General features: G+C 40.9%; 1 protein-coding gene across 3 annotated transcripts in view; it reads left to right on the top strand.

Annotated features, from left to right (window-relative positions):
• Positions 1-14,027: 14,027 nt before the first annotated feature.
• SNX7 (sorting nexin 7) overlaps positions 14,028-25,169 on the top strand; it is a 35,774-nt gene continuing 24,632 nt past the window's right edge. For all 3 annotated transcript variants that reach the window (XM_068952336.1, XM_068952338.1, XM_068952337.1), the window contains exons 1-2: positions 14,028-14,272; positions 23,764-23,946. In XM_068952336.1, coding sequence (XP_068808437.1) covers positions 14,102-14,272; positions 23,764-23,946 — 354 coding nt within the window. In that variant the 5' untranslated portion in view covers positions 14,028-14,101. The remainder of the gene's footprint in view (positions 14,273-23,763; positions 23,947-25,169) is intronic.

Below are 25,169 nucleotides of genomic sequence, written 5' to 3'. Positions count from 1 at the left end.
GCATCCTTCCACCGGACTGCTCCACAACTCATTGCAAAAAAAATACGAATTAATTTACAGACCAACAGAAAAGAGCTGTGAGAGTTAGTTCTTTGCTGCGAGAGAAGATTGCTATGAAAGAATGCTTATGAAGTGGTAAGACTGCAGGGCAGCATTAAGAAAATAAGTAAAACCTGATCTTGGTGTCCCTCTCCCCCACTCCCCCAAAAAGAAACACATCTTTGGAATACTTCATTGTGAAGGCTCACTAATAAATTATTCATGGAAAGGTAGGACTTGCTTCCTTTCCCAGGGGTTACAGCAATGTCAAGCGAAAACATGTCAGTCTGCCAACAAATACCAATGGCGTGGAATAGTTCTATTGAAAATGACACAATCAGCCCTTCTAATGGTATGAACACCTTTGATGAGCGTGTCTGAAACTCCTACTATATTTCTACACAGAATACCAGGCATTACTAATAATTTGATATTTAATTTGAGGGAAAACTGAAAGATTATACAAGCTCATCTGAGCAACTTCTAAATCCATGTTTTATTTTTCATTTATTTTTAAGTTTATGTAAACTTACTATTCATTGCACAGTTCTCTTGCAGGACTATTTTGAACAGTATAAGCACTATAATAACTATTTTTAACAGTAGAATGACTTGTGTTATAAAAACGTCTACCACCTGCTCATCTCAGTCCTGGGAAGAATTGCTCAAACCACAGTCCCAGGGACAGGTAGGTGAAGAACACGGTCCAGGAAATGTAAGAGTTGCTTGTCCTCTGCTACTTGAGCTATTTTTCTCATATCCCCTGTAGTTGTAGTACAGAAAATTTTGTATTTAGGATGCTGTTGGTCAGACTATTGGTTATGGTGGTGAAGAAAGAATTTCCTTTATTAAGGGAACATATTGGCAAAGGTCTGCTGGGGTTTTTCACTTCATTCACATAATTGTTTAAATACAATTTAGAAATTAACAGTATTTAGAATTTAATAGAAATATGAATGAGCACTGGTGACATCTTGGTGGTAAACATTTTGTTTTGTGTGCTACAGACCTCACTCTTTCAATCCCTTCTTTGGAATCATGCTTGAATTCTCCATCTTAGGAAAACCAAAATCTTTGTGATAGGGCAAGGTTTGTTCCTAAAGCTGGTGGTTCCACTGGCAAGAACTGTTAGCCAGCATATCAAGCATCAAGGGGGCTTGAAAATAAAGAAATTCTGTCTGGAATTAAGATGCAATTTCCAAGCAGTGAAGATGGTTAAACTTTGGAATGGCTTACCTGCAGAAGCACTAGACTGGCCTGTGCTCAGACACCTTTAAAAAGACATCCAATATTACCTGAAGGTACAATTTGTTCAGGACAAATGCTTTGGCCTGCAGATATGGTAAACTGGGAAACAATGCCCCTAGGAACATCTTGGCCCCAATGAGAGTAAGTTTCTGGGAACTGCACAAAGCATGCTCCTAAAACTAGCAATTCTGCAAGGGCCTAACGCTTGTAACCAAGTTGTTATCAGCCAACCACTGGCAAGGTCAGGATGGACTCTCTTCAGAATCTCTCCTAAAGCCTCAAGGTCAGAGCAATGGATCTATAACTGTCTGGCTCATTTTTTCTCTCTTCTTAACCATTGTAAATCTTCTGCCGTATGGCATCCGATATGAGAGTTCATGAGTCAGTTCCTTCCTCTTTCCAGTCAGGAAGCTCTCTCGATCACCATCCTTGCCTGCATCATGCTTTTTGTGTTTTGCTTGTACCTCACTTGTGACAATTCTCATGTTAAAGTCTGTGGATACATTCCTATTAGGCAACTTCCACTTTCCACCACAGTCAGCATTATTATCCCAAATGAAGACAGAATAAAGTATTTTCTTACTTTTAGGGTCACACCTAGAGCACCTTCTATCTCTGAACAGTGGCTCCATGTTCTTCCTAGTGGTTTGTTTCTGCAAATGTTTGCTTAAGGCTGCATATTTTTATCATTTTTAATAACCACTGTAAGGTCTAGCTCTGCTTGACTTTTCTTCAAGTCTATGCTTCTTCTTGACCTCTTTTGCATAGATTTCTTTGCCTGTCAGTCCTTTTTGCCATCTCTTTTCACTGTATTAATTTATTCTTAATTAAGTAGCTATTCATCCAGCTAGAGCCTTTCTACAATGTTTTCATCTTTGTTTTGGATATTCATTCCAGATGGTTTTCAAACTCTTGAGTAAGAGAATTTCAGACCTCATCCACACTCAAGTTTCTGAACTTCTCAGGTAAATTGATTTAATCATCCACATCCCTAGACTATCTAGGCTTGAAATCCTCCGTTACAGACCTATTCGTTTTAATCTTTCCATTTAATTGTATCTGAATCGCCAACTTATTTTCTCCAATCAGCTCATCTACAATACCTTCCTTTACTTACAAATGAAATCTTAAAGTTGGTGTGATGAAGTGAAAAAAATTGTCAGCTATTACCAGCGGAAATAATCGAGGCCAACCATTACTATTAGCTTTTGTTCTACGAGTTATTCTGTTTAAGTTAAATACTCCTCCTTCCCGGGGTGCTCACCCAGACTGCTGCAGATCCTGGCAGTACTTACAGCTTTAACGGAGCACAAAATGTTAAAGCATAAAATGCTGTAACAAGATCCCTTTGGTAACTAAATCCAGTGCTACAATATCCCATGGCTCACAAGCTTTGCAGAGTTTTTCTAACCATCTTTTCCTGATTTTGAAGTGGTTTGAATTCAAACAGCATAGCTACACTATTGCTGCTTCTTTATCACATAAATTAATCTGCAGTTCTGTCCTTTCTGATGACTGCATCCCATTCCATACCTGACTTTTTCACTACACTTTTGTAATCCTTCTAACACCTTGCATTTTGTTGTTTCAGCTTATTGCATTTGCATACAAACATTTAAATGACTCTTTCCTGACCATCAGCAATTTTTATCAAGATTACTCAAAATTCTTCTGCTGACTATAGCACCTAACTCCCAGCTTGAAGAACAGTTCTGGCCTGTTGCTTTCAAAAAGATAGGCAGCGCTTTTCTCACCAAACATCCAGCCGTGTTCTCCCACATATCTAAATGGCTACTTCTCCCACACCTACACAGAAGTGGCAGGTATTGGTGGCTCGACACTTCTTTCTCTTAGGTGCATCCATCAGTGCAGGCCTAATAGAGGAAGGCCCAAACAAGGAATCCATCTCTCAAAATCACAGAAACTGGACCAGATTGAGCCACCTGACTATTGTTTTCCACGTCATTATTTTCTCTCTTTGCTATCCATCTTTCTACTCACTGACACTCCTGTATCACCGGAATATACTTGAGCCCACTTTTCCAGGAGGTAGGTTTGAGATTCTACAAATCTCTCTCAGTCTTTCCCCTAATTTGAGTTTCAGACTCGTTTTACCAATTATGCCAATCTCAATCCCCAAAAGCAGTTTACCGAGGCTATTTCCTTATCTTCAGCTTCCTCAGTATGCAGCAGTTCATTTCATTATTTACCTTTTGATCAGTTGTGGGATAATTTGTATCTATTTCACTCTATGTTGGTTACCTAAAAATTGGCTGATTCATTTGTAAATGGGCATAATTATGTTTTAAAGCCATTAGCATTTCAGGCGATACTTTTACTGGAGACTCATTCCTTCAGCTTCTGTACTGAATTGTACATTACCTGCTTTTTCATATTATATAACAATGAGAAAAAATGCTCGGTAAATAGACCACACTTTTTAATATGCTGAGTGACCAGAAGGTTATTTAAACCCTTTTTCAGCTGGATTTCAGTTCATGGCTATTATGTTGGCTTTTCCGGTTTCTTCTTTTCCCTGCTTTTTCCCACTCCTATCAGGTATGTATTTGTGTTCAGGTATATATGCAAAATTAAGGATAAAGGTAAAAGACATCCACATTGCAATGGCATGTTCTCACAGGAACCTAAGGCCAAATTCTTTGTTGCCTTATGCGTAATTTGCATTGGTTCAGTAGGAGCACAGGAATTATGAAACTTCACAGGGAATGTTCCTAAAGCCCTAGTGAGACATATAGATACAAAAAGAGATTTCTTCTAATCTACCCAATAACTCTCATCTAACAGGCAGCATAGGTGAAGGCAGGGATGGCCTTGCTGTGCTCCAGCAAGATATGCAAAATTCTTGTGTGGCTTTATCAGTGTAGGGCCTCAGAGAGAAACAATAGGTCTTATTGGGAATCATATTAGATATTTTTGGCAGAGTGGGAATGAAATCCAAGTCTCCCACATCTCAAATCATTCTGCCCGGAAGCTTGAATGGCTTCCTGAGACACAGAGATTCAAATTCAAGTGAAGGCGTTCCTAAACTAGTCTAACCTGCCAAAAAGCTGAAGTAATTCTCAGCTGATTCAAAAACAGGTGAGTTTACTATTGCATTTACATTCAGGCATTGGGTCAATAATTGAGTCAAAATAGCATCAACAGGGCTTACCGATCTAAGAATCAGTCTTACAGCTACTAAAATATATAAATTAAAGCTACCTATTTAGCAAATTCAAAAGATCCTCCCAAAGATGCTGCATACAGAAGACAAACCCTTTGCACCAGCTGTTCTCTGTTCACTGCTGTGTTTAATAACTGACTGCTTTCCTGGTGTATCATGTAAGAACAAGTAAGGTCACTAGTCTAAACTTCTAGCCTGTTTCATTAGTTTCCTATACCACTTTAAAATGTGAACAATTTGGTAATATACATCATTAAGTCCACTTAAAGAGGAGTTCTTAGAGAACACCAAATCAACTACTGTACCATATATTGCCGCAGGCTGAAAAAATGCAATACATTAGATAGTCATTTCCTGTCTTAAGTGATATGATATACAAAAAACATATTAGTCTATTAAGGCTTCAGAAGTTCAGTAAAGCAAAAAAGGCATGCAGCCTTACTTTACAGATAAGGAATACACACTTACAAACTTAAAGTGAAAGGAAGTGACCTCCCTGATTCCCAAACGTTTTCACAATGTGGAACTATGGAACAAGTTTAGTGTAACTATTGTATTACAGACCTTTCAAGTTCTCTTATATTCCTTCCATTTTCTCAAGTCCATAGCATCCTTATAGTAATTGCTTGTTACAAAGATTAATAAAGAAGACAACTTCCATGGATTTTAGCTTTCACCTAATATAACAGGGATTTAATTCCTGGGAGGTGGGGAGGTATACCTACTCTTCCCTGAAGCTTCATCCTGCCTGACAACTTTTCTCTTTCTCTCAGCAAAAAACAAGCATTAGCACTTTGTAACTAGAGAGCTGTAACACACACCAGAACACAGGATTCAATGTCATAGCCAATCCATAAACCTCATTTTAAATTTTTAAATACAAGTTCTCTACCAAATCCAGTGGGGACAACTTCTCAAGTGGTCTGTTGCCATATCATCCCCAGCAGTGGAAAATCAGTTGAAGAAAATATGGATCTAATTCATTCCATTGTTTCCCTTCTAAGATACAGAGAAATCAGGCCTTTCTCATTTTCCCATGCCACAAACTGCAGAACTGCTACAACTTAATAAGTAGGAGAAAACTACAGGATGCATCATGACTGCTTGCACCACGAATGTAAGTCACGTCTGTTGGAATACTTCCTTCCTGGTCTGATCCAGAGCTCTTGCAATTGCAATCTGACCATATTCTCCAAAGTTGCTCCGGGGCTTGGGTTATGTCTTAGCATAAAATTTTGAAATTTAAATTTTTTTGTGAGCTATTCTTTTCCAGAATTTGGTGCTTCTGCTTCTTAGTATTGATTGAAAATCTCCAGAATTGTACACAGAGTGAAAAAACACCACACTAAGAGGAAATAAAAGCAAACAAGTTTCTTCGCAGGGTTACAAAACCACTGAAGTCTACTTTCATGTGTATTTGTGTAGCTTGCCACACCTCACTCACTAGCTCACTAGGTAACTCCTCCACCAGATATTTTACATACTTTAGCTAATCCTAAGCAACACATGCACTGGTTAGAGAATAGGAAGTATCATGACTCTTTACATTCCATTTGCTCAGAAAATAATGGTACAGATACTGCCTGGAACCTTATTGTCCATTAGAAACAACTGATAATTTTAAAACACAAACCAATATTGGTGGGGCAAATATAAATAAAGGGGATTATAGTAGAACAGCTGCCTACCATACATACTGTCGGTTCGAAACATATGTATTCTGGCTGGAAAACTCTGAGAAGGTTTCCCAAGAAGTTTTGCCTGTGTTTTCCCAAGAGGTAAGTTTTCCCAAGAGGTAAGAGAACAAGCCAAAAACCTCAGAAATACTTTTTCTTCTACAAATTTATCTTGGCTCTGTTTTGAAGTTACGTGTGCTTGTTAACAGTGTTGAAAATACTCTGAGCTGCTTAGCAAATTTATAGGAAACATTACAAGAAATAGTATCTTCTTTGGACCAGCTGACAAGTTTTCAGGCAATGGCTTTTCCACATATTAAAATTTGTTAAGGTAACTACCCTAAAATGGGACATAACTGTTTCCATTCTGGGGTTGATGTCCTCTGCGGTGGGCAAGTTCAGTGCTCACAAAGTACCCGAATATTACTCTCTTTTATTTGTTACTGATTTATAGGCCTGCTTTTCTGTTTCAACATACTGTCTGATAACATATATTGTTCTTTTGGTCACTTTTGAACCTTGCCAGTTTTCAGTCTTTTACATAACCTCAACGGTTAATTGAAATGATCATGTGTTTGTCAGCACTAAATAACAGTTCTTCATAAACGGAGAGCAGCCTGTATCTGATAGGTTGTGAAAAAATCAGTGATACTCTGTAAATAGCAAGAGAGGTACCCGTGAAGTACATTCAGAATTTACAACTAAAGACACTGTAGTTCCCCTGTCAGACTGTGTGGATTTCCTTCCAACTCTGGCAGATTGTAATTGTTTACTTAACCTGGATATTGATTGTAGCTAGACTGCTGGCTCACTTCCTTCGGCTGCAATTTTCATTTTGGCAGTTTCACATACATCACTTAAAATTCCACTCAGCAGCCGGATTGCTCGCATTCTTTTCTCTGAGTCATAATCTACTATCCAGGACCATACTTTTACTTTTTTATTATTATTACTGTTTGTTTACATGTTCTGATCTCCTTAGAACAAAAAGGGACTGTTTTAGCAACAATAACCTTGAACTACTGTCCTTTATGTTTCATACTGTACACAGGTTTATGGAAGAGTTCGGTGATGCCAAAACAAAAACGAGAGATTCCATGGCAGCACAGCTGCAGGATGCATTTTCCACATATTTTATGAAAAACTAAATAGATGTACCATTTACTATTAGTAAGTATTAAACTGTTAATCAGGTGCAATGTAGATCCAAGTTTTACATTAATAGTTCCGGTCAGAATTTGAGCACTAACACATTTTCATGGATTTTAAACAGTTATCCTGGCAATAATAAACTAAGACAAGAGGCACACAGAGTTTCTGCCAAAAAAAATCTTGTCAGCTTGGAGGGTTATTTCAACCGTGATGTGGCTCCTGGACTAGTTTAGTGTGCTCACCTACAAGCCAGTTCTCTTTACCAAAGCTTTTTAGGGTCAGTGAAAATGCATGTGAGCAATCAAAAAGATTGCTAAATTTTTATAAAGTGATTCTGTAAAAGCTAATAATCCTTGAAACAATGGTAAGCCCTTTGCCTAAGAGGTCAAACAAAGGATCACTAACGCTTAAGCTTATTATAAGTTAATTTTAAAATGAATGCACCACATCTGGATCTCCTGAGTTTCCTTGAATCTTAACAGTATTTCAGCCACAGATTTTGTATGTGAATGGTGTGAATACGTTTTGTAAAAGCTTTGCTGTGATGATTTTGTTAGGGCAGATTTCTTTTCTCCCTCCTTTCAGCAGTTGTACTTCTTCTCTGAGGTATGGTAATACCTCAGATAGTAATACATATTCTCTATAGAGCGTCCTGCAGGTTTCAACTTACTTATCCTAAACATTTTTAAATGTCACAGTACACAGATGAGACTTATTTATTTTTGTCAAAAAAAAATTGTTGAACTTGCTTTCTTTTCTTTTGCAATGTGTAATGGAAACAACAAGTGGAACAAACAAGCTTGGGTTCACCAGAAAAAAAAAGAGGAATAGTATAGCCCAGTAAGAGGAAGCATGAAGAGATATATCTGGATCAGTAAGCCAGGGTTCTTAGTGTGCTTTTGTGACTGGAGTGAACATCTAACATTTGCCATTGCAGTTGTTACATTCAGGATAATATTGGACGCTGTGGGCAGGATTCAGTTGCCTAAATATAAGCATCTAGTGTCATTTTAGGGGCTGTAAAGTGTCCCACTGGCCCCAGCTGCTGTGTGAAAAGGGTGCACATCTCCTGTAAGTCCTGAGTTGTATGTGCATCTTATGGATACCTCAGAGAATCTAATGGCATCCTATGTCTTCATTAGGTAACTGAATTCTGCTCTCTATTTCTAAATGATGAGACCATAGTCAAAATACACAATACCCTCTCTACGTGTTACTGTCAAAAAAAAATCCTTCGGTTATGGGCCTTCCTTTTAATGTTTCATTAGGTTTAAGTGACTCCTATGACATAACACACAAGTTAATTTGCTTAGTCTATTCACAAGCTTTAAATTAGTTAGGAAATTCTTCTCGTGGAATGTGCAAGTTAACAAGGTAACAAGGTATTTGCAAAGAATGTGGACTACACTGCAACAGCTGAAATGAAGTCTTGAACTTAAACAGATTATAAATAGCTATTTGTAAATGAATAACATTCCTACCAGTCACTGCTGTTTCTTTTCAGGTGCTTAACAGAGGACCACACCTGATCACAGATAAACAGGTTAAACTGCACTCCAGTATTAACCTGTTGCCTTTTACTTAAAAGTTCAGAATTCCCAAACTAAATATCTGGAAAAGTAAAAATAGCGAGAACTCAGATTCATGTATCAAATTAATTGGATAAATTGGATTGGAAGTATGTTAAATATTAATGTATTTGTTGGATACTTCTGGATTAGGAGATACTCTTATATTTCATGCCATAAAGTACAGATTGCTAAATATACTATTCATCAAAAATGAGAAGAACAACAGTTATTTGGAAACATGAAGCTATTCCTTCAGTGGAGCAGACAATGACAGATTAGAATGGATGAACTCTATCTGACAATGGTGTAAAATATTACCAAAACATCAATGGTTTCATATCCAGTGAGGCTTAGCAACTGTTTTTAGATATGGTAAAAATTATGAAACCCAATAATGCTTTACCTGGAATATCTGCATGTCTAAAATTTGCCAGACACATAACGTAAAAAGACGGCAAGTCTCTAGATATTGATCAGAGCTTTGTGCATCTACAATGTCATAAAAATGATCTGCAGCTATAAAAAAGATAACATTATTATGAGTACACTACATTGTAATTTCCTTTGGGCAATCAGAAAACACAGACAGTCTGATAGTCTTTGAAAAAAACGTTTGGAAGTTACCCACCATCTGACAGATTAACTATTTCACAATATCCCAGTTAAAGCACCTTCCGGTCTTAAACTAATAACCACAACAACAATAAAAATAATTACAGCTTAATGGTTATCTTTCAACCAGCACATCGCTGACAGCTGAAAAGCCAAGCATCTCACAACTTAGCTGAGAGCTTTCATGTGCTCCTGCCATGGTTCGTTTAGGCACAGAGCACTAATAGTTAACCTTATTTTTGAGCCATAATATGGATTTTAACATAAAGCTTGCTCTAATAAATGGTATGATATGAAGGTCAGCCTTTAAATCACCATCAAAATATCTTTTGGGTGTACTCATAATGACTTCTGCTTATACAGTATACAACCCTGACAACACTTCTACTTGACAATGTATTTCAGACCTAGAAAAATGCTCTCATTTGTGTCAAGCTGCTGAATGTCAGCAGATTTACTAATATGCTTACTATTTGCATTTCAGTAGTGAAACAGAATAAAACACCATGAGTCCTCTATAGCCCCCTACCGCCTGGCTAGAGAGTAGATGAAATAAAACAAGATTTAATCCTATCCATGTAATTGTACAGTTGGTGAAACTCGACAAGTCAACATTAAGTATTCGAAGTGCTATTGTGGCCTAAAGGGATCACATGCAGCCTGCACATGAGAATGAAGAAATAGCTTGGTTCTGCTTTGGTGTTTGTAAATTTAATTTTTTCCAAGAAAAAGCAACTCTGGAAGGGATTACTAGCTAAGCATCAACCCTGTTACCAAAGAAAAAGAGAAAATGCAAGTAGGAATAACATTGACATTTCTGTAAAACAAAAAAGCTCTTTGAGCTTAAGTGAATAAATAAAAATTGCAGGCAGTGGCAGCTCAGCCCTTACAAATGCATTCCACTCACTGATCACGAGCAAGAGGACCTGAAAAAGTTGAGTGTCTCTTGCAGATTTTACATTTATTTAGAAAACACCATATCTTACAAAATAATAACTTTTCTTTATAAAAATAGTCACATATTGTCTCAGCGTAATAGCTATTTCTCTAAATAAGGTAATAATATTGATATGAAAATGTTTGGCATATTGATCCTTAATTATTTCCAAGATCTAATTCAGGTTCATAGAAGGGTATCCGTGGTCTGTGGCTAAATACATAAATCCCAGGTGCTCAGGAAAGGTGGAGCCAGTTGACGTAAGTGTGCACATACACACGCTGTACTGATGAATAACCAGTATCTACAGCAATGCACTTTTGCAATAGCAGTACAAAAGAAATTTCTGCTGAACGTAGCTCTATATTTATGCTCTCTACAATATCTCTGAATAACACAGTTACTCAACTGCTTAAAGTCACCTCTGGTCCTACAGCTGTAAATGAGTGACAAATTCTTGAGTCTGTAAAAAGCTCCTTTCGCTAAATATTGCATGGCTGGGCCTGCAAGGCTGAGGGGTGCTGGCAATCCCACTGGGACGTGGTGTGGAAGTGAAGATACCCTGAAGTTACATCTTATTCTCTGGACTCTTTTATTAGATATTAGAGACAGCTTAGGGGAGGACTGGGGAGGGCAGGTGAAAGTAATGCCAGAATGGTTTCCTGTTTTGTTTTAGCATGGGTCCTTGGGATGATTAAAACACCAAGTAACTATGATATGTGCGTTGTAATGTGCACTCTACTAGAGCAAGGAACAATGAATACCTTTTCCTCACACACTGGTATTTCAAATACAGATAAAGCACAGAAAGATAAGCAGTACTGGTGAGAGATCTAAAAATATGTCTTATTAAGCTTGATTAATGAGATAGTAAAAAGCTATAATAAGAAAAAATCCAATTAAAGTATCTTGTGAGATTTCTTTCAAACAGAAATTGAGAATCTAGGATAATGGTAAAACTTTGGAAAATTAGTATGATACAGATGACAAGGTTAGTATTCAAGACTATAGTACATCAGTTTTACAATGTGTTTGCCTAGCTGTCTCTTATTTTCTCCTTCTGATGAGTCGTGTCTAGAATTCTGATCCTTGGTAAGTTTTCTTTCATTGTTTTTGGTATTGCCCCACAAGTATAACACCTGAATTTACATATCAAAAATTGAGGTATTACAGAGAAAACCTATAAGCCTCTGGTACTTTAAAATAACGAAATGAAAGCAAAAACAAAGAGGAAACTATACTCATCCATCACTTATACAAAGCAGAAGTAGTCAGAAAACAAACCATCTATGCTTGTCTTATCATTGATATATGAAGGACAGATTAGAAGGGATAGGGAAGTTATAGTCTGATACATTATTCATTCTTCAGCAGCAGCTGGGACATGAGGGTAACCATAGGATATGGAAAGGGGCAGCTAAGGACACTGGAAAGATACCGTAAGAGAAACGAAGGCGGGAAGAGCTGTAGCTCTGGGTGGCAGCAGAATGCCTGCAACCACTAGCTTAGCAGTCTGTACCCACAACAAAACACATCCATCCAGAGCATGGAGCTGAGTGTCACCTTCTCCTGCTACAATTGCACCCGCATCTGACAAAATCAGAGGAGGGGCTGGCGGCAGTTTGGAAGGAGAGGGGAGGGGAGCAGGGCCTCCTGAGGCTCCGAGGAGGCAGAGAGTGAGTATAAAGCAAATGGCAGTGGTGCAGGGACAGTCTAGATGGGGAGGAAAGGAAAGGAAAAGAAGCCCGAGGACCGAGGATCAGGCCTAGTGGTAATACTAAAGCAAGGCAAAGTGCCAGTTTCGACTTGCTGAAACATACTCTGCTATCAGTGAGTATCAAAGAAGTGTGTACCTCATCTCCCTCTGGTGGCTCGTCCACAGAAGATAACAAACTTCTACTGCAACTAGTTACTTATTATCTGAAGTGTGAGAGATCACACCTGTGTAAAGGTTCAAATCCTCTTCATGACCCATGCTGAAAAGAAATATGGTTCCTTCTGAATTTTAGATTAATAAATATGAAAATGTCTTACTATACATTCTCTAATTACATAGGCATACTCTTTTTCTCCTTGCACTGGTCAGTGAACATCTGGTGTTTATTTTCATCAATCTCTTTCAAGGTGTGGATCAAGACTTCATTGTAAAGCATGAAATACAAAATGAATTTCCTCATGAGTGTTTCATGAACGGTTTTCATAAAACTTTCATGTGACTATGGGTTCTGCCTTTTCTAACTTGACAGCTAGAGAAGTGAGGTACAGAAAGATTATGCTGTATCTGGCTGTTTGAGTGCCCGTTTGGGACTTTTCAAACCATTCTACGTTTACAAGAACGGTCCCATTGACTTCAGGTATTTCAGATTGGCCCTACACTGTACAAAGTTTGGTTTCAATGTCTTACCCAGCATCACAAAGGAACTCCTGTGTTTAACAGAGAAAATCTAGTCTCCTGAGGTAGCACTGAGCTTCAACACAGGTTACACCAACCGTTCTTTTCCCTCAACCTGCCTATTCATTTACCACACATCCCCAACTTTTGCAATGAGTGGCATTACTCATTACATCCTATTTATTTTAAAGGGATCATCCCATACAGCATAAGGGAGAGGTTATGTGGAAAAAAATTTAAATAATTGCAGAATTAAAGATGGGTAGTAAAGGATATGCTCAACAGCAAGAACTCAGCAACATGGGCAACTTTAAAATCCCTCTGTTCTGATGTTTTGTTAACTTTTTGCAGTCTTAACATTTTTAAGTGTTTTGTTGTTTTCCTTTTCAGATGTAATGTGGTGCCAATGTGTCTCAACAAGTGAATCTCTGACCTCAAAGCAAACTCTGACCTCAACTTCACCAAGTGTAGCAGACCTCAAGACCACAGAATAGGCAGGTAAGCCTCCAGCTGCAGACAACAGACAGTCCAAGGTGCACGAGGGCACAAGGTAAGGCCTAGCTGCTGGCTCTAACCCAGTGAGCAGCTAGGATGTTGGTTTTGCAGCCTGCACGTCCAGCAGGAAGAAGGACAACAGACCTCAGAAACTGAAACCTATGCGCACCAGTCCCTGGGGAAATATGCTCGGGGGTTTCTGAGCAAATAAAGTGATAGCTGTCAGTTTCTACTAAGTTCTCAGAAAGAAAAGACTATGTACACTTTTTTTGGGTGACCTAACTCAGAAGCAGTAATTTTCCCTGAACATTTTCTTCGCGTTGCCCTGTGGGTGGCTAACCACAGCTAACCCTGACCGCCAGCAGGGGCCCTCACGACTTGCCCAGTCTACTCAGTCGCTAAATAAACCCCTAAAGCAGGCCACAGGAGAACGGCCAGCAAGAGCGAAGGAGACTGACGCCTGCAGACCTCCACGACAGCGCTGCGAGCCGCCTCCACAGAGAGGCCTCAGCCCGCCCACGCGAGACCCTCCGAGCCACAACCCGGCGCCGGGGCAGCCCAGGCCCGCCCGGAGGCGGAGCCTGCCGGCAACAACGTCCCCTCACCGGGTCCGCCGGCCCGGCCCGGCCCGCCTCCCGCTTCCTCCGGCCCGGCCCAGCGGCGCGGCCGCCGCGGCTTCCTCTCCTGCGCACTGGGCGCGCCCCGGGGCGGGCCGGGGCCGGGGCCGGGGCCGGGCAGAGCGGCGGGCGGCCAATTGCGGCGCCCCGGGGCCGCCGCCCGCGCTCGCCGGGAAGGATGGAGGCAGAGAGCCGGGTACCGGGGCCGCCGCTCCCCCCGCCTCCCTCCGGCGGCGGCGGGGCCGAGCCCCCCGCTTGCGCTGCCGGCGCCGCCCGGGCGCTGCCGCCCGCTGCCGCCGAGGTGCTGGAGTTTGACGACGAGGAGGACGATCTGGAGGTGTTCAGCAAGGTACGGGCTCCGCTCGGCGGGGCCCCGGGAGCGCCGGGCGGCGCGGGGCCAGTGCTCCCTGCCCTGCCCTGTGCGGCCGCGGGGCAGGAGGCCGCCCGCTCGTCGCGCCGCGCCTCCCCCCCCCCCCCCAACCCGGCGGCACTTTGCCCCGCTGCGTGCGCCGCCCGGCCGCGCTCTTTGTGCCGCGCCCGCTGGAGTGCGGAGCGGCGGGGCGTGAGGGGCAGCGCCCCCCCGGGCGGGCCCCGGCGGGCTGTAGCGCTGCCGGCGCACCGGCGAGACCCGGCCTGGGCGGCTGCGCCGGGGAGACCGAGGTGGGGCCGCAGCGCCGCCGGGGCAGGAGGCCCGGCCGCACCTGCGGTTGTGCCCATCACCGCTGCCGCGGCCGGCAGCGCCCCGGGGCCGCCCGCGCCCCGCCGCTGCGCAGGGCGGCTCCGCCCCGCGCGGCCGCCCCGTCGCCGCGCCCCGTACCTACCCAGCGCGGCGCGTCGGGGGGACGGCGATGGCAGGCGTCCCGGCCGTCAGCGGCTCTTCCAGGCAGGCAGGCAGGGCGCCGCGGCGGGCGGGCGGCTGTCCAAGACCCGCCGGCGGCCGTTGCCCCCCCGGCAGCCGTTAGCGGGACTCCCCTCCCCCCTCTCCCTCCCTTCCCCGGCGGCCGTTAGCAGGGCTCCTCTCCTTCCCCCCCCCCCCGGCTCCGGTTGCCCGGGGCTCCGCCCCCCCCCCCCGAGGCCGTTAGCGGGGCTGCCCCCCTTCCCCCCGCCCCGGCGGCCGTTGCCCGGGGCTGCCCTCTCCCCTCGCTGGCGGCGGCTGCCTCAGGCGGCGGGTGAGGGGCGCGGAGCAGCGGCGCTCCCCGGCCGGAGCCGTCCGCCCTCCGGGCCCGTCGGTGACCTCGGTTCGCCGCGGCCCGTGCCGGGAGCAGTTGGGCAACGTCTTCTTTCCGCTCGGAGACAATGGGAGTGTTGCGACAGTGCTGGTTTCGGAGGCTGAAGCCCTGGCTCTCTGCCATGTCACTTACAAGCCGAGATTGGAATGCGTTGCTTTTGAGCAGCCGAGGGAAAGTCCGTGTCAGGTGGGGCTTCGAGTGCAGTCCTCGCGTACGGTCCGGCAGACGTTACCGCACGAGCGGCTCCTGCAGGGCCCTCTTCCCCGGCGGAGCCTCCCGTGGAAGCGAGGGGCCGGCGCGCGGACATCTCTAAGGAGCTGTCTCTGAGGCAGTGAGCTTTTCGCAGGCCAAGAGCATTTTCCTCTCCAAAACTGGGTTCTCTAGATACTGAAGAGCGACTTGAAGTTCCAGGTGGCTTTTTCGTTGGATATAAAAAGTGGGTTTTGCTATTTCAGGCAAGCTATTCAAGTAGTAACTATTACTGCTTTAAAATAGCCAAGTAAACTGGAGTCACTGTAATTTTATCATCACTTATATTGGTCATGTACCGTATATGTATCTGCAAATTAAATAAACGTTGCAGCAGTATTTAAATAAATTAAATATGTCCAAGTTTCAGTATGAGTTTTCATTTTAAAAAATGAAGAGAAGTTTAGAAACATGCACCTTTCATGTAGGAAATTCAAGAAGATGACTTCTATATTTTGATGCCAGGTGTAAAATGAATACAACTGAGATGTTTCAGGGTCTAGGTTCAGCAAACACATAATTAGCTGTCTATGTACATGTAAGCCAGGCTTACTACAACTGATGATTTGTAATGAGTCTCCTGTAATGTCAGCTGCTGGCTTGAAGTAGTTCAGATGAGAATCTGGAATTTCATGACAAAATTCCAGTCGTCTTGGCACTTAGAGGTGTGGAATGGAAAGCCGCTGAAAATGTACATCAGAATACACTTTAGCAGCTGAGAAACCAGAGAACAGATGAGAAGGAATCACAATGGAGTGTTCGAGTAAATCCGAAGGTTGAGACCTGGCTGCTTCTTTTGAACAGTAATGGTAGTATCAGCAATGTTAAAACACATGTAAATAGTTTCCATATTAAGCCCTAGTTCCTTGTCCTTTTGGGACCCGCACTTTGGATTGGATACACATCAGTAGCACTCTTGGTGCCTCTGCACCAATTCCAATTGCAAGGCTTTTTTTCACTTGCAGAATCCTTTTCAGTTTCACATTTGGAAAACCTGTCTCCTCAGTCTCTCCCAGGCTTAAACGAGCAAATACCTTTCACAGTAATAAAGAACAAGTTTATTTGTTTCCCTGAGTTGTTGCAATTTCATGTATGATTCTTCAAGACTCTTGTAATGATGCTGTCGTTATTCTGTAGCGTCGAAGAGTAAATACATGTAATGGAAGTTAAATGTGTTCAGGTACTCTAGTACGCTGAGATATTAAGAGTAAAATCAATTTTCCTTTAATGTGACACTCATTAATTCCTTTAACTTGGATATAAGCTTTGGTAAACTAAGTATGATATGGCTAACGTATAACGCTTCTCATTTTGTACTAATTTGGTTAAAACAAGACTAAAATCCTGCCTTTTCAGCCATTTAAAAAGTGAGCATGTGATGACTCTGTTTGCCTGATCAAGACTACATCTTAAATATCACATAAAAACATTCAGGGAGCTAAGGTGAGAAAACACACATGGGGGCTAAGGCCCTGTTCAGCCTTCTAAATTGTTGTGCAACAGGGTGTGTGACAATAATTGAGATAAATAGCAAATATTTTTTCTATTTGAAAATATGTGATGGCAAACATATTTTCAGTAGGACTAATTATAATATAAACTAAATGTGTATTTTCTGTATTTCTATAAACAAGGTGAATTTTTTGGTATATGTTAATAAAAACATTGGAATAGGAGCTTCATTCATAGGAGCTATGTATTTAAACTGTGACTGCAGTACAATTTATGATATTCATGGAGTTTAAGGCCAGAAGGGGCTATTAGGTGATTTAATGGTCTGTAACTTACAAGAGGTCAGGCCAAATTTCACCAAGTTATCTATGTTTTATTGAAGCGTAACTTGGGTTTAGTTAAATCATATTTTCTAGAAAAGCATTCAGTCTTGATTTGACATCAGGAGATGAATGATGCACTGAACTTTTATGCAAAAGCAGTGCTAAAATACAGTTTTAGTTTTGTTTCTCATTTTGAATTCTTTGGCTTTTGCCAGGTAAGCTCTGGCAGTTCTGCCTGTGGGTATCTATGCCTATTAATACAATGTATCAGCAATTACATTGGTTGTTTGTTAGAGGAGTGATGTCCCTTGAGAATAAATATAAAGATGAGTATAGATGATATGAGTTACTGCTTGTATATAGCAAATATCTACACCTTTATATTTCAGCTACCTGTATTCATGCAAAATATTTCCCACTTATATTAACATTTACCAGCTGCTAATGCATGCAAAGCAAAGTGATAAATATTTCTGTAAAGAAGAAAATGTGTCACACTATGTGAAAGCATTGCACTCTTTTCAAATCTTAGACACCTGCATTCACAGGTTATATATAGACCAGAAATTCATGGTTTCCTTTCAGGTGCAGTTTTGAGGGCTGATTTTTTTGAGATCAGCCTCATGCTGTGAGGTTGATTCTGGATTACACCTCCTATTGTTTATGTGCCATTTATTAAAGGGAAACTCTCTACGCTAATTTTTCTGTAACGTAGTGTTCCAAGATTGACTTGCACTAAAGAGCATTTTAATGGGGTTTCCCACACCACTGTCTTTAAGTGGCAGTGTAGAAGCTGCAGGCCGAACGCTGTCGCAGCAGTAGCGTAGCGCAGTGCCTGACAGTGAAATTGACTTCATTTTTCTCAGTTTAGTCAATGAAAGTGGACCAGGTACCAAAATGCTGAAAAATGAGATTCTTAAAAATTGTCAACCTCAATACCCTAAGTTATTACTCAGGATGTAAACGCAAGGCTTTTATTTTATGAAAATCCATAGGCATTTAACCTGATAGTGTCATAAACCATTGACCCAGTATCCTCTGACATATCTCAAATATTACAGATGAGTATCTTATTTGGCAACTCTGATAAAGCATTATACAACATGAACTGCTCCCTTTATCCTAATTTCAGATACCATGTAAAAAGTCCTGAGGTCTTTCCAGCAGAGACGACTTCTCAAGGCTGAATTATGAATCCCACAACCTGCTTTATTCCACCAGTTTCAAAGTGTAGAGTACCATACGTATCACAGTATCGATTCAGTTAATCTTTGTGTTCCTTGTTATTGATGTAGTGACCTAGCATTGACAAAGCTGTCAGTGCTTTTGTTATTAGTTAAAATCTTAACCAGTTCTCCTTTCAGAACTCTGTCTTTCCGTGTTTGTCTCCAGTCTATAATGACAGAAAACTTAATTCTTGGTATTTCTGGAAAAGATATGTCTGCCCACTTCAGAATTGCATAGAAACTATTTTTTTCTCCCAAAACAAGCTGATCAGGGATTTCAGACTGATTGAATGTCTCAACCAAGGAACTAACTATTCTGCCATCCATCTTCCTCCATCTCTTTGCTTCTTTGAAGAATGCACAAACAACTAAGCTATTCTCTAATAAGTTTAACTCTGCCACCGTTTCCTTTACTTCCAGACATATTTTAGATATCTAGCTCCAAAAGGTTGCAAGCTCTGGGTCCTGACTGGAATGGATGGAGGCAGCCATGAGTCAAGCATCTAAGCACTAGTGAGGAGCAGCGCTTAGGCAAACCTCTGAACTTAACGTTTTCTGCGTAGAGCTCTAGGCAGCTCTGTGCTGAGTGTGGATTTTAGCCGACTCTGAGGCTGCTCATGCTGAATGAGTGTTTTCTTTACCCTATTATTTCTGAAGTCTTATTGACCAATTTCAGCGAAATGTGAGAGAGGTATTAGGTATCTGCAAGTGCTAGAGGGAAGAGACTCAGAACAATGCCTCCATGCAGCAGGAGCTGAACAAAGTTTTCTGCCTGTTTTGGTTTCCTGGCCAGTGAATCAAACCGCATGAAGCTACTTACTGCTCAGCGCACGTGGCTCTGCCAATGATCTGCCCATAGGTAAAGAGCTTGGAAGGGAGAAGAAGGTACTAGAGGTGAGAGAGGTGGGGAGTGTGGGAAAGGGAGATGAAACAGAAGTTTAGGAGGTAGGAAACATATTTTTTGGATATTCCAGTCTAAGTCATCTGAATCAGGAGATTTTTGATTCTGCCTTTTGGGCAAGACAACTAATGTTAGATACCTACAATGCAGATCCTACAATGGGAAATGCCTTAATACCTTTTTTTTTTTTGGGGGGGGGGGGGGGATTAGACCTGCAGGACTGCAATCTGCAGTATGGTTATAAAATGTATTTATTGGATCATGTGTCACCAAAGTGCATTACTTGCAGGGCAGAACCTTAGTTCTCTTTGTGTGGATAAAGAGGAAAAAAGATTAAAGAAAAGTTACAAAAATCAAGTGCTACAAGCAATGTCTGTTTTTCTGTGCTACAAAACTCCTCCTCCCTCATCTGTAGGCACACAAAAACATAGTTCCAACTGCAAAATTGTGGCTATGTAGAAGATAGAACTTTATCTTGTTACTACACTTCTTTTTTTTACCACGTTCCTGTGATAACGTTTCACTTATGCCGCAAAAATTTCAAAAACTGCTGGAAGTAAACCTGAAGTATCATGAAGATAAAGAGAAACAGATACAGATGCTTATTTAAAACTCACATGCATTCATTTATGTGCGGGTGTGCTAGAACCATACAACAAAGCTGGAGACCTGCTTGTCCTATGGAATTTTTTCAGTGTTTTGTTTCACAAACCACACATTCATTAGCCCCGCCATATAAAAGTATGCTTTCATGAATCTACCTGTATGGAGAACTTTTAGTAGCAACCTAGAAAGAGGAATGAAACATTAAGATATTAATGATCCACAGGAAATGAAGAAGCATGAAATGCAATTGGCTTGATCCAGTTTAAGCCTTTCAAAGTCATTATTCCTCAAGTATATGGCCATTCAAGTCCCTTACATGCTCACAAGCATTTTTCTATCTCTGGAAATTTCAGATTATCTCAGCACTTCCAATAGCATGATCTGTTCTAAACTCACTTTTAGAAAGCAGGTCTCATTCTTCACATAAGGCATATCCAACTAGTGCTAGATAACAAGGAAAGCTTTTCTATTTAACAGGCTTTTCTATTTATCCTCCACAATGCGAGTCAGTACTGACTAGATACCAGTATAGAAACGATGTGTAGGAGCAGACTGAGTAAAATAAGTAAAATGAATGATAGGCATACAAATAAGCAGCTATAGCATATTTAAAGCTATTGCTTTTAATCTTCCACCTTGTTTTTGTCTCCATGTTCAAAGAACTGTACATAAGTAACAAGGGGGACACTGATACATTACTGTTTTCAGTGTGTAATTCCCAATATAAATTTCTACTCTGTATTTGTGAGATTATACTGATAAATCCAAAGAAAAGAGAGGGCAGTAGACAATGAGGTTTTAAGGCAGGAAAAGAATAAGAGGGGGAAAGACATGCAGAAGAAAGTTTTGATTCAGCTGAATTCAAAAGCAAAATCCTTACTAACCTCAGTAACGCTATGATGTTGTCCCACAAGATTGGTCTTAGGATAATACATGTGATTCTAGTTTGTGTGAACTCGCGCCGTTCCACTCCTGATACTTGTAACAGTTTTCTCTTGAGCAACTTCCCTTTCTTTTCGTGCTATATGGTTAGTAAGGTACTAGAAAGGGCAAATTTGTGAACTTGCCACCCAGGGATAAGCTTGTTTGCAAGAGAGTGCTCACCTCGAGATTGCTTGGGTAAACAAGCAATAAGGGTTTTTACTGCAGCATAAAACCTGTATAGAGGTAGTTCAGGTGACTCTGAAAGGAACATTTTCACAACGTGAAGGAGCAGCAGACTTTCTAGAGCAGTAATTTGGCCCCTTGCATCTTAAATCGCACGCTGAGGAGGCTGTTGTCTGCACTGACAAGATGGCAGCGAGACTGTCGCAGGCTGAGAGCCACGTTTTGTTAGTGCAGGTTGTCACAAAGACCAGTGATGAGCCCCAGTCCAAAGGCAAAGACACAGCCCGTGACAGGTGAACTCAACCTCTCGATTCCCTGTGATTCCAAAACAGCGATGGTGCCTCAAATGCAGTCATCGTTTCTACAGCACATTGCTCTCCGGTGTCTTCTATAGGACGCCACGGTTTATCTGACTTCAAACACAAAATTAATGCTAGTGTTTGCCACTTTTCCCAATCACTCTGCCTGTTCCTCAGTGCAGGGGCAGGTGCTCTGGTTTACCCTGCAGGCCTTTCAGCTGCCTAACAAAGCAAGCAGTCTTTGCACGGGACTTCTGTGAAACTAGTTATGCTTCCCTTTGAGGGGTGCACCACCTAAGGATATTTGGGGAAAGCGGAAGTGTAATAGGCATTCACACTGGGCCCACGAATAAGCCCCCTCTGCCGTTTTTCTGTTGAGTTATAGAAAGTAATGAGCTGGAGAGAAAAGCTGAGATACAGTCTCAAATAAGGCTCCTGTCTCACCCTATCCTGCCGCAACACCAATTTATAAATTGCCGCGTTCCGCTTTCAGTGCTTTCAGTGGAAACCCAAGGTGGAGACATCCTAGGCCAGCTCCCGTTTCTAGAAAAAGCCGTATTTCAGGGGCAGACTCTGTTGACTGGAATATTATCACAGCGGCTGGTTCTTGTGGTAACCCCTTAGGAAACTGTTAGACTCTGTGGTAAAGCTCTGTGTCTGTGCTTAACAACTTCTAAGTCCTGCGGTTACGTAATACAGATCATATTCTTATAAGCACAGGAGTTACAATATCAAGTGAAGATTAGTGTTCAGTAGAGGTAGGTGCCAATATGTCAGAGAATTAAGGATGCTTTCCGTGTTGTAAAAAGAAATAACTCGATTGTGCTGCTGGCTGGTTAGATGGCATGTTTGGTGTTGTGATATATTCTGGAATATCCCTCAGGAACTCAGGCAGCTGCTCGAAGGCAGGGGTGGAAGAAGGTAATACCCTTTACGCCAGGTTCAAGTGGACAGATTAAAATCAGGATGATCACTGATTTACATGACGACATGGCTGAGGAGCTTTGTTTTAGATAGCCATTTCTTATGCAGTTTTCCATGTAAACATTTTATTTTTTTCTAAACAGAAGGCAATTCTCATTGGCTGGAAACTTTAAAAAGTTATTTTCCACTAAGTGTACCCATTACACTAAATGTGAATTTTTTACTTTAAAAGAAGAATCAATATTCTTATCTTTTGAGTATATTCAGATAAGCAGCTTTAGAGATTACCATACGCTTATTATGATTTTAATTTTTTAATTATGTCATAAGATGCTGAGGGAAGTATTTCTTTCTCACTAAATAATTTTTAATTCTTGATTTATGTCTGACTTCACTTTCAGAAAACTAAAATTCAATGAAAACACAGACAGGAATTTTAAAATTTTTTGTTAATTAAAATACTCCTTTGCATTGGATGCATTGTGAAAGCAGTATAAAATATTTGATATGTAAAGTACAGTGATTAATTTTAATTGCTGTAATTTATTAATTAGTGGTTTTCTTTTTGGAGTTAGTAAATATAATTTATTTTCTTAGTCACTCTATTCTTCAAGATTTTAGAGTGATAGATCTCATCCAGACTTGCACCACAGGGAGAAAATGAGATTTCTTGCCTGTTTCCAGTCGGCTTCTTAGCATTGCGTGAGAACCGCTGAACTCTGTGAGCAGAACAAGCGGTTGTGAGGAAGTATTCTTTGAATACTGTGGTGAAAATGGCTGATATTATCAAAAGGTGGTTTTGCACGTCAGCAGACCAGTGGTTTCACTTTTTTTTTGAAATTCAGCAGCCAACTTATGGTGCATTTTTACCTATTTTATTTTTTTAATCATTAATTAAATGTTAGGTCTCTGTAACAGCTTTCCATTTCAAATATTATTTTAAAATATATTCAAAGTAAAATATCCAATTCCAATAAAAATTTTGATTTTTCTTTTTTTTTTTATCATCATTTTTTATCCGCCCTGTTCAGGTTACTGGAGATAATTCAAACTTTGTAAGTCCTGAGTAACTTGCTTCTAACAATTGTAATAAAGCTGGTAAGCATCCTACACAGTTACTGTGACCTTGGATTCGTAACTAGTTTTAGCATTCATAGGCAAGTTGTCTTTGTAGGTGTGCATACCATTCTTGTCAAACGGTAGCATTTTGCTCTTTCATCAGTAATAGAATAAATCTCATTTCTTATATGCTCACTGAAGCAAATACTGAAAAGGATAATAGATTGGCAATGTGTTATGTAATCCTCTCATCTGCCCTAGGTTTTACCTGTTTATTTAAGAACTTGCCTTTTTAGCATCTGAGACGTATGTGTGTGTGTGTGTGTGTGTGTGTGTGTGTGTGTGTGTGTGTGTGTGTGTGAGTGTGTGTGCACGTGTGAGTGTGTGTGCACATGTGTGAGTGTGTGTGCGTGCGCGTGCGTGTAACTATGCATTGATAAATACGTTCTCGTGTCTTGTCTGTAGGATGCATCACTGGCTGAGGCAAACTCATTCAGTCCTTCAATGCCAACATCTCCCTCATCTATGATAAACCAGTATAAATTTGAAGATGAACCAGATTTAAGAGATCTCTTCATTACAGTTGATGATCCTGAAAGCCATATTACAGCCATTGAAACATTTATTACGTACAGAGTAGTCACAAAGGTAAGCTTCTATTGCTGGTCTGAATGGCTTACCTTAATAATAGTAGTAGTATTTTCTTTTCTTTATTGCAGCCTTAAAGAATTTTGACCCTTCCTGTGTATCGTTCTCTGACATCTTAAGTCAGATTTCAAAATTATACTGTGATTCTGCTATGAGCTAGAGACAATAAAGCTGTATGAAACTGTGGGGTAGATTCCGAAAGCAAATCTAGTATGATGAGTCCACATGCGTACGTATTCAGGGCTTTTAGGCTGAGAAAATAGATAATTAGTATTCCTTCACCTGCAAAATCAGTTCTACATGAAAACAGCATTTTCTACTGTGATCTTTGACAGGAATATGAAACAGCAGAAAGACTGATTCAGTTTGAAGACACTGTATCAGACCAAGTATTCATGACTTTTGGATCAGCTGCAGGGTAGTGATCTTTTCCCTTGCTTAAATGTTACCTGCTACAAAGCCTTCCGATTCCATTCTCTTGTAATTACAACAGCTGCTTTCACATGGAAGTTTGTTTCCTGTTTGCAGTTGCATATTATTTCTGGGGAAGCTGCAGCAATTCTCAAATGAAAAGGTAATATTAGGAATCAAATCAGTGTATTTGTAGCAGTCCTGAATGCAAATCATTCACTGGGAATAAGGAATAAAGTCAGCATTGTGAGACCAGTCAGCTCTTTTGGGATTACCAGCAAGTATTCTGCAGGCTGCATTTTGAGAATTGCTGTGTTAATTTATTTTACTTTTTTAAAAGATTCATTTAAAACCAAGTTTTCAAATGGGAATTATTCATCTTTAAATAAGAGAAGATATCAGTTCCTCATAAAATATTTAAAGAATGGGAAGAAAGCTATCTTTGTTAGGTTGGTAGCAATAATTTTCACTTTATGCATGTTTATGTAGAAGCATGGAAGGGCTGTAGGTGGATTTCTTTTTTATCTGTTCTGTCCTTTCTTATCATATTTAATTTGTAGTGCTGGTTGATAATGATAAAGTAATAGCATTCTTCCCACACACACTGAGAAATTTTTATTCAGCCCTCAAAAATGATTAGATTACAAAAATATGTTTGAGCTTTTTATCATTTACTTGCATCCCATTTTAAGTCTCTGTGCAACAATGAACGCTAAACACACATTAATGAAAACTTGGGCTCTTTTCTACATTGATGCCAGAAGACAGGGCAGTGATAAAATAAGTCTCATAGTTTGGCAATTTTTCAACAC

Source organism: Struthio camelus, chromosome 8 (genome assembly GCF_040807025.1).
Source record: "Struthio camelus isolate bStrCam1 chromosome 8, bStrCam1.hap1, whole genome shotgun sequence".
Classification (NCBI taxonomy): domain Eukaryota; kingdom Metazoa; phylum Chordata; class Aves; order Struthioniformes; family Struthionidae; genus Struthio; species Struthio camelus.
The sequence above is the reverse complement of the archived record's forward strand: the minus strand, read 5'-3'. Positions and strand labels throughout refer to the sequence as shown.